This window comes from Orycteropus afer, unplaced genomic scaffold (assembly GCF_000298275.1).
Source record: "Orycteropus afer afer isolate SDZICR_OR568_19922 unplaced genomic scaffold, OryAfe1.0 scaffold00157, whole genome shotgun sequence".
Classification (NCBI taxonomy): Eukaryota; Metazoa; Chordata; class Mammalia; order Tubulidentata; family Orycteropodidae; genus Orycteropus; species Orycteropus afer.
This window is the reverse complement of record NW_006921744.1, coordinates 215,219-225,761: the sequence shown is the minus strand read 5'-3', so window position 1 is coordinate 225,761 and position 10,543 is coordinate 215,219. Positions and strand designations below refer to the sequence as shown.

Below are 10,543 nucleotides of genomic sequence, written 5' to 3'. Positions count from 1 at the left end.
CTGTGACAGTCATTTTGATGTTCAACTCAAAATGCACTCAACACCCTCCACTTTCCAACCTCATTCTCTCACGTAGTTATCTCATGTTCCCTTTCTTGTCTTCCATTCGTGAGTTAACACAACCCAGAAACCTAGAAGTCATCCTTGATACTTTCGTTTCCTTCAAATCCCGTATCTAAGGCATCTTTTGATCCCACCCTTCATGGCCCAAGTGGTTCCACCATCCCTTGCCTCAAAGCTCCACACTACAACTAGTTAAACTTATTAAGCACAAATCTTCCATGATCCCTCTTACTTAATGGCAATAATTTCCCCAATCCTTTCTAATTTACAAGGCTGTGGGATCTGGCCCCTACCTATCTGTATAATGCTCCCCTTCCAAAATCTTTCATTATGTTCCATCTAGCTACACTTGTTTTCTTTCACTCCTTTCCCACATGGCTTTTGTACATATTGTTCCTTCTGCCAGAAAGCTTTTCCTGCCAATTTGCCTAATTAATCTTTGCTTTGCCTTCATACTCATCAGCTGTGTAACTTTGGGAAAAGTTAACATCTCTCTGCCTAACAGAGCCTTCTTCACAGAGTTGAGAGAATTGAGTTAGTACTTCTTAGTGCTTATGGCTGTAGTGGGCTTAGTAAGGGCTCAGTGTCAGTGCAATGATCACCTTCCTAACTAGGCCCATTCCCTCTAGTATGTATTTTATGTTATCATGTACCTCTTTTTTCTAACATGTCATAACTTTTCTTTTACATTTATTCCTTTTTTTTTTTTTGCTGCAAAAAAAAGCTTTTTTGTTTCCATTTGGTCCATGCTTGGAAAATGGGCTTCAGGGTAGTTTAGATGTGGCCTCGTGGCCAAGGAAGAGGTTCAGGCAGAGGCCTGAGGCTGGCAGGGGGATGCGGAGGGCCTTCCCAACTCACTGGGCTCCAGAGGCACCTAGTCGTCATGCTTGAGGGTGAGTCTCTCCAAGAGGTACTCACCCAGCCCCACCTGGGGGTTGGCCACCCTGCGGAGGTTGGTCAGGTGGTTGCCCATCTTCTTGAGGAGCTTTACCTCCTCATCCAGTAAATGTTCTCCAGGAAGTTACAGAGATGGGGGTCTGTGTGGGTAGAAGCCACAGCATGCAGATCCAGAAGAGCCTGGTTCAAGTTCTTCTCCAGGACCAGTGTGGCTTCCATGGCATTCAGGCTTCTACCCCATTCATCTTGGGACTGGGACGGCTTCTTCACGTCCTGAAAGAGGGTGTGGCTGCCACACTTGTTTTGCAGCTTCAAGAGAATCTCGGCACCCTTGAGTTTCTCCTCCGACAGCTCGTGGAAGAGTCCCACGCCTTCCAAGGCCACATTGTTGCAATCGAAAAAGAAGCCCAGAGAGAGGTAGGTGTAGGAGGCTCGCAGGTGCAGATTGACCAGGTGGTTGATGCCAGCATCCGCATCATTGGAATAGTTCTGATGGATCTGGGAGCTCATAGCTGGTTGAGGATTTGGAGGTAACCACAAAAAACGATGTTAGTGGTCCCCACAAACAGGATGGCTGAGAAGATGGTCTGAGAGGTTGTGCCTTGGAGACAAGGTTGGAGGGTGGGCTGAAGCTGGAGGTGGGGAATCGCCGAGTCTGTTCCATCCAAACACTGTTGAAGCAAGAGACAGATCCACGGGACCGCCAGGGAGCTTCTTTTTTACATTTATTCGTGATATTCCTGATTTTTTTCTTTTAAATAGTATGTGCTCTACAGTACATGGCATGGAATAGGGTGATCAATAAGTATATGAGTGCATATTTGTAGAAGTTTAGTTCTTATACAAGACTGAATACAAGGAAAGATAATACAAGGTAACAGACAGAATCTGATCTTATTTTGAAGAAAACTGGGATGAATAAATATAGTGAAACCTGTGAGACAGAACTTGATGGAACTGCCTTGTTTTTCCAGGTCTTGCAAGTTTCCTGCCTTTGATATGGTTCAGTCTTTCCATTCTTCTATTGCTTATTTTAGTGGAAAATACTTGCATTTTCCTTCTCTGACAGATATCTATCTTACAAAGGTATCAGTTATCTAGTGCTGCTGTAACAGAATACCACAAGTGGATGGCTTTAACAAGCAGAAATTTATTCTCAGTTTATGAAGCTAGAAGTCTGAATTCAGGCCACCAGCTCCAGAAGGCTTTCTGTCTCTGTTGGCTCTGGGGGAAGGTCCTTGTCATCAGTCTTCCCTGGGTTTAAGAAGTTCCCAGCACAGGGACTCTGGGTTCAAAGGATGCACTCCATTCCTGGCTCTTCTTTCTCAATGGTGGTAGGTCCCTCCCTCTCTGCTCATTTATCTCTCATTTTATTTCTTGTGAGATAAAAGGTGATGGAAGCCACACCCCACGGAAACTCCTCTTAGATGAGGGCTGTGACCCGATTAAGTGTACTGCATACCCCTTAAATCCCCTCACATCAAATCAGGACTGATCACATCACAGAGGATGATTATATCATTACATAACTCCAAAACCATTGAGAATCATGGCCCCACTAAGTTGACACGTATTTTTGGAGGACAAAATTCAATCCATGACATTCAGGCTCCCAAAAATTCATGTCCTTGTCACATGGAAAAGTTTCATTCCATTATATCATACCAAAAGTCTTAAATCAACTCCAAGTTCAAATTCCATCCTGGGGCAAAATTCCTTTTCATCTATGAATCCAGAATACAAGTTACCGTTTCCAATGCACAATGGTGGAATGGGCAAAAGGTATACATTCCCATCACACATGGAGAAATTAGAGGGAAAAAAGGGGTAATGGATACCAAGCAAGTCCAAAACCCAGCACACCAATTTATCTCAGCTCTCAAGACTTGAAAATAATCTTCTCTGAGCCCATCCAGGCAATGGCCTTGCCTAGAGACTCTGGGTATTGGCCGTACTCTCTGGATTCTGGGTACAGGCCTCCCCTTGGCCCTAAGCTTCAGCTCTGTTTTCCAGACCCACTGGGACAGCAACTCTGCTCCCTGGGCTTTGGGTGGCCCCATTCTCCTCCAACTGAGTGACAACCCTACCCCCTTGGCTCCAGCAAGCTCTGTTCTTCTGTCCCTTGGGCACAACAGCCCCACTCCCTCAGCTTTGGGGAGCAGCTCTGGCACCATTTCCCTGGCAGTCTTGAACAGCAGCCCCATACTTCTGAATGGAGTTGGTGAAGATCTGATTCTTTGAAACCTAGGAAGCTGTGGCCCCACATTTTGAGACCCTGGAGGTCGTGGCCCTACTCTTTGAGACCGAGGCAGCACTTCTTCCTGTTCTATCTCTTCAGTTTCTGCTTCTTGGTTCCTTGGTCTCTCAAAGATGCCAGCCCACTGCCCTCCTTGGGCAAGTGTTACAAAGCTCTTTAGCTCTATAAGCTATATGCTTGGAGGCACCCTACTCCACGAGAAGGTGCTCAGTTCTCTCCTTCCATGGATTCTGGGTCAGCAAGCCTAACTTCACCCACAAATGCCAGAAGCCATCCCACTCTGCTAGGAAGCCTCCTGCCTAAAGGTACTCAGTGAGTCAGCTCCCACACCATCTCTCCTGGTTCTGCTGCCACTGCTTCTCATTGTCTCCAGTGTTACAGTTCTCCTCACTTCTTCCTAAGCCCCCACCAGAATTACCTTTGAGGTTTATAATTCCACCACCAATCTCTTCAACACAACCTAGGCTTTTACTATTAGGCACCTTAAAACTCTTCTAGTCTCTACTCATTATCCAATTCCCAAATGGCTGTAACCCACTCTCAGTACCAAGTTCTCAGTTACCTACTGGTGTTATAAATACCACAAATGGATGGCTTTAACAAACAAATTTATTCTCACAGTTTAGGAAGCTTGAAGGCTAAATTCAGGGTGCCAGCTCCAGAGGAAATCTATCTGTTGGTTCTGGGGGAAGGTCTTTGTCATTAATCTTCCCTGGGTTTAGGAGGTTCCCAGCACAGGGACCCTGGATCCAAAGGATGCACTCTGCTCCCAGCTCTTCTTTCTCAGAGGTAGTCCTTCCCTCTCTGCTCACTTCTCTCATTTCACCTCTTGTAAAATAAAAGACAATGCAGACACACCCCAGGGAAACTCTCCTTACACTGGCTCAGGCTGTAATCTGATTAAGTGTGTTGCATCCCACTCTAATCCCCTTATATCAGATCAGGACTGATCACAACATGGGGGATGATTACATCATGACATAACTGCCAAACCACTGAGAATCATGGCTTAGCTAAACTGACACACATTCTGGGGGCATGCAATTCAATCCATGAACACACAAGTTCCAGCTTTTGCTGTAATATGCAATTTATAAATTCTTATATTTATATTTGAAAAGTGTAATTGCATAAATCCTTGATGGAGAGCCAGTGTGAAAGGGAACTGGAGGCTTTTACTTGATCACAAGTCTAGTATGATGAAGCTAGTAAAATAAATAGTCTCTCCCATAGTCATACAACTAGCATCCAGATAATGCAATGTTCCTATGTTAAGCCAAAGAAACCTAAATCATGAACCACTTGGTATAGTACAGGTCTGGTCCTGAATGACTTGACTGTCTTTTCAGTCTCAGTCCCACTACATCCAAGAAGTATTTCACTGTTGTTCCCCTTCTCTGAACTTTGTTCTCATTTCTCTATTTGTCCTTTATGCATTAAAACTTAGAACATAGCTACTGCAAGATAACGAGAACAGCTCTTTGAAGGTAGAGCCTGTCACTCATCTACTGTTGTATTCCCCACCATCCTTAAGCTGCTGCCCTACACTATTCACCAATGTGTGGATAGTCTCAATTTTAAAATGAATTATCCAATTTTTGCTCTCATTTAACACTAATTTTATACTGTCTTATGATTTCTACCATTATTTCAATTAATAGGTCATTTATTAATAATACAATGTTTTTGTTTTCCCATCTAAACATGTAAGCTTCCTGAAGATAGGCCAATCTGTCACAATGCTTCAGTAAGTGGTTTACAAATTATGCTATGATTTCCCAGTCGAGTGCCAATTTTTTTCCTGGAGAACTTAAAGATCTTCAACTAAAAATGTTTGAAAAACATTGCTACAGGAAAAGTTTTAAGATTATGAGTAATTTCATTTTTTTTTTCCTCTCTTACTACCCTATTATGTAGCCACAGAATAATTTTAAGAGGTAACTGTTGTTGTTATGCGCTGTCGAGTTGGACCCGACTCATAGCAACTCCTCCTTGGGTTTCCGAGGCAGGATCATTACGGAAGTAGATTGCCCAACCTTCCTTCCAAGGAGTGGCTGATGGGTTTGAACCGCCAGTCTTCTGGTTAGCAGTCAAGTGCCTTAGGCACTATGCTATCAGAGTTTCTAAAAGGGCAACTAGTTAACCATATTTCCATTTCCACTCTAAATCATATGCAATAGATAGGACTCGGTACAACCACTAGCTCCCACAGATGGGGGACTTGGGAAATGGTTAAGACTGGTTCTGATTTCTCTTAACATTAAAAATGAAGACAATACATGTTTGTTTCTTCTTTCTATCTTATAAAAAAAAGGACAAAACTCACTGCCATCGAGTGAATTCCTACTCATAGTAACCTCCATTGGGTTTCCAAGGTGGTAAATCTTTATGGAAGTAGATCTTCTTTCTGCTGAATGGATGGTAGGTTTGAACCACCAACTGGTTAGCAGTCAAATGCCTTAGGCACTGTGCCATCAGAGCTCCATGCATCTGAGGCAAGCTTGGAATTGTTCACCAGCAAAGTCATGACTTAGGCTGCCTCATCTGAGTGGAGAAGTTTTTCTTCAGGAATTTATTCATTCAGGCCAATTGTTCTCAACTTGAGGAGATTTTGTCCCCAGGGGACATCTGGCAATAGACCAAGACATTGTCAGCTGTCCTGACTGGGGGGAAAAGGGGTGCTATCAATCTAGGGGGCAGAAGCCAGGGATGCCACTAAGCATACAACAATACCCAGAAGAGACCCACCACAACAAAGAATTATCCAGCCTACAATATCAATAATACTAGGTAAGGAGCTCTGTTGGCACAGTTGGGTAAAATATTTGGCTGCTAACAGGAGGTCAGCGGTTCCAACTCACCAGCTGTTCCACAGGAGGAAGGTGAGGCAATCTACTTCCATAGAGATTTACAGCCTTGGAAACCCAATGGGAGTCACTATAAGTTGGAATTAACTTGATGGCAGTGGGTTTTTTCAAAGTTAGTTTAAGGATTTTATGGGCAAATAACGAAGCTAAGGATGCAAACAGAGCTGCATTCCCACATCCCTTTCCCCAGACACTTTCTCTTGATATACAGAGTATATTTTGAGACTCATTTGTTCAGCAGACTGATCAAGTACATTTATACGGTGGGTCACATACGGCACTTCTTGGATTACATGCTTCATAATCATAGCTTAATGTACAGAAATTATACTCCCTTTCCTCAAATAGATTTTAGGAAATTTCCTCAGATCAACCAGGGTCAGGAAAACTCATAACAATAACTCCAAGACAACTGACATTTATGAATTCTCTTTTGCAATAATTAATTAATCCTCTGAAAAGGATACTTCTGAAGGAAATCATGGCAAGATTATATAGGAGTACCATTACATTTATTTACTTATACACTGACTTCTGTAAAAAATAATTTGAAGTAGAATTATACAAAAGTAAAAATACTTGTATACTCAAAGTCTGACTTCTCCTTTGATGTTTCAATTAATTTGAGATTTTACTTTGAGCCATAATTGCTATCTAACAGGCTAAAACTTGCAGATTTTTGTTCCATTATGATCTTTCATAGCTACATATTTTCATGGGTTATCAGACAAGACTGAAATAAAGTTTGTTTACTTTTGTTTTGTTTGATGAAAGTTATAACCCAATGAATGGCCCTTTTCTAGGGTACAGTATTTAAGTCTGAGACTCTGTGCTATTTATTTGTTACAAAATACTCATAAAGCTAGCATTGTTATTGGTGTTCATCCAGGTGTTGTCATAGTGGGAAAGGAGGTATTCACACACAATGAGAAAGGGTGATTCCTGATTCATCTCCACTGTAGGTGATAAGTGAAAAATAATTCCAAAGTTAAATTTAAGTATACAGAAACAAAACTAAAGCCAGTAAAAGTTATGCTTTGAAATAAGTTCTTCAATGTTTTATCATATTTGATAGCAGCTTTTTTTTTTATTGGTTACAAAACCTAAGCCCATATACAAAATTAGGAACACATTTAGATGCCTCTTTTGAAAGAACGTTTTAGTCTTTTTTAACTGAGTTTTAAAAAAAATAAAAACAATGCAATTTTTAAACACTGTTTTGAAAACTTAAAAGTGCAGCAATATACTTAGTTTCCTTTATGTACGCAATGGTGCAATTCCAATTCAAAACCCGGTAAGGTCACAACAAATTCTATCAAGCAAATGCATACACAAGTCTGCACTACTTGATGCTAATGTTCAGTTAAATGTTAGTTTGTACTGAGAACACAAGAGGAAATATGAATCATCACAGTTGAGGCCCGATTTCAATCTTATTGTGTGCAAAATTTGAAAGGTAACTGTCAGTAAATATGGAGAGTCTGGAAGAAACTAAACTAGAAGGGGTACAATTCACAATATCAAGAAGATTTGGACTTTAAGGGTTTCACCGAAGTTTGTGACCTTAATTAGCTTTGACTTTGTCATTCCTACTTTTAGTGAACACCACACAGTTTCAAAAATTTAGACTATAGTGTCTGAATAGGATGCAGTTACCATATGAAGCTTTAACTCAAAAGTTTGGATAAAGAAAAAAAGGCACAATGAACTTCAACTCAATTTTATGTGCACAAGAGTTGAAAAATCTGAGCCACCTTAAAGAGAAATTGATTCTAAAATTTATAAAACCTATAAATAATCAGAGGCCAAACCACTATATTAAAACAGATTCTCTAGCAAGTAAAAATCTTGCAGTTTAAACATACGCTTGTATCCACTTTAGATACAAGACAAAACTCACTCTTTAAAGTGGCTCCACCTTGGCAGATACATATAGTTTTAATGAACGCACACCTGCTATGTGTTGTTTATCAGTGAAAAAACCCCAGCTGATTCACAAAGCTCTGATGGCATCTGTCTCATCTTCATCACAGTAAATACACCCCCCATCTGATAATTAAATTAGTTTAGATTTTCTATCCCTTCACATCAATGCATTGGGAAATTGCCCAGTAAACAATAGCAACAAAACCATTTTTGTGACAGCACAAATTATTCCATTTAAAAATTTTCATATCCATATTCTTTCATTAATAACTGGGTCAGATAATTTTACCAAAAGCAATGACTTTACACAGTAATACCAGATATTGCAGAGTTATTTTATGACCACTGCAGATCTGGTTTATGTTAAACAACTGCAGATTATTCCTCTACACAGATCCTTTTCTGATGTTTTAATATGTGAATATGCTTTTAGAGTAGGATCTGAATTAACATTTCCAATACTCAAAAAAATGAAGTTTTATGACACTTCTAAATAGTTGCTGGTTTGTTGCCAACCACATTATCAAAAGCACTGGTTACTAAGTAAAAAATAGTTTAAGACTAAATTACAGTAAACATGAAAGCTCCACAGTTTAAACCCAACATAAATCAACCATATCCAATTATCAATTTAAAACAAAAATAATAACTCCTGAAAGCTGAAAGCAAGATTTTTTTTTTTTTTCTTTTTTAATATCATCAATGGGTATTTTAGACCTTTTTCCCCCTACTACAGTTAGGGACTCTTGCTTTCACCTTAAACAGAAGTTCAAGTCCGTAACAGGTTGCAGCTTAGGTAAAATACCATGCACAGCATTTGATTACTTCAAAACAGCAGGAACACACAGGCTGAAGTGAGTGGTCAAATAGGGCTTGCTGTTCTCAAAAATTAGGTATAATGGCAAAAGCATTACCATCCATATCTGAAGTTCTTCCTCCAACCCTGGCTTCTGAGGCAGATAATAAACACATCAATTACTGGTAGATGAAGTACAGTTTTTTGTTTTTTTTTTAAAACTTATCTGTTTAATCAATAACCAAGTTTTTTTTGTTTTGTTTTTAAAGTTACTTATTTTGTGTGTCAGTTCCACCAATGACCAATGAAAATCATTTGGCTTGTACTTTAAAATCTATTCTTCCACATAAAGAATATGAAAATATGTTTGTGGAGGACAATGACTGAGGCTCAGATCAGACTGTACCTCTTTAAAGTCTTCCAGCGTTATATGCATCATACCAAAGTGTCTTGATCCACAGCGCACCATTATGGAATATTCTTAACTGTAGACTGTAGTTGTCAGCGTGTGGCACCAGGGAACAGGGAAAAAAATAGGGTAGTTGAGACTGTTAAGGAGAATTCTAAAACAGTTTAGGAAATCATGCATATGCATTTACAGTCCATGTGATAGTGACTTTTGGCAACTGTAAAGTGACTGAGACATGGCTTGCTTTAGACGCATCAAAACGAAGAGGCATGTATGTTTTGGAGCCTTTGTGGTGGTTGTTCTTGTCATTTGGTAGCCATCTGGTGGTGCTTCATATTGAATGTGGGAAAGATGCTGCACTCAATTGAACTTAAAAATTAAATTCTTTTGTTTGAAGGTTGGCTGTTGGGTCAAAATTGTAAGTACCTCCTTGTGTTGCTTCAGGAATGAGGCTAGGGTCTTCATCAATCTATAAAAAGAGAAAAAAATACATGTTATGCTATGTATTCTGGTGTAGGCAGAATTAATTTTTACCTCTTAAAGAATTCTGTATGAATGGTTTAATCACATAAACTTATTTAAGTAAATGTGAAAGTAATGATTTTATTAAGAAATTTAGCAATCTAAAAATTGAACACATACTCCCTGCTGCTTTCTTAAGCTTTTGTAGCTGTAGATTTATTTAACCTATATAAACATGATCATTTCTATAATTATTTCTTCCTAGTTAACAGATTATAAATGCAACAATAATTGTTTCCACATTTTACCTTGTAATGAAGTTTCAGAGTATTTAAGAGAACTCATTAATAAAGAGCATTAATTTTTCTGTTCATGAGATTTTTTAAATAACTGGAAAAATTCCACCTCAAGAGCATCTGACAGAATACAGAATAAATTCAGTCGTATTAATGATAAAAAGAAAAGTCATAGTAAATTTATATTATATAGGTTTTAATTTACATACAGACAACATATCTTTATATACTTACATCATCACCAGAGAAATACTGATCTATGATTTCAAATGCTAATTTATAAATGTCTTCATTTTCATGTTGCTGTAAAACTTCAATTTTTTCCAAACCTAATAAAATAAAATAATCAAAAGAGCTAAACAGATACTAATCAATACTATGTTCATTTTAATTATGGCAAATTCTAATGGACTTGAAGCAATTTCTTCCTGCCCACCCACCAAAAAGAGAGGCTGTCTAAACCTAAGTTGCTCTACTTGGAGGGCCAGCATCCCACTAATTTCTCCCTCCTTAGAAGCCCTCTAGGACCCTGGCCCTTGAGGTGAACAATCTAAGGGAGTGACAGAAAAA

At 39.3% G+C, this 10,543-nt stretch overlaps 1 protein-coding gene and 1 pseudogene across 1 annotated transcript in view; both read right to left on the bottom strand.

Annotated features, from left to right (window-relative positions):
- Window positions 1–937: 937 nt before the first annotated feature.
- LOC103201646 lies at window positions 938–1,470 on the bottom strand (annotated as a pseudogene).
- An 8,115-nt stretch (window positions 1,471–9,585) lies between these two features.
- KPNA3 (karyopherin subunit alpha 3) overlaps window positions 9,586–10,543 on the bottom strand; it is a 169,955-nt gene continuing 168,997 nt past the window's right edge. The window contains exons 16-17 of the mRNA XM_007946346.2: window positions 10,208–10,302; window positions 9,586–9,684 (exon numbers count right to left, since the gene is read on the bottom strand). Coding sequence (XP_007944537.1) covers window positions 9,586–9,684; window positions 10,208–10,302 — 194 coding nt within the window. The remainder of the gene's footprint in view (window positions 9,685–10,207; window positions 10,303–10,543) is intronic.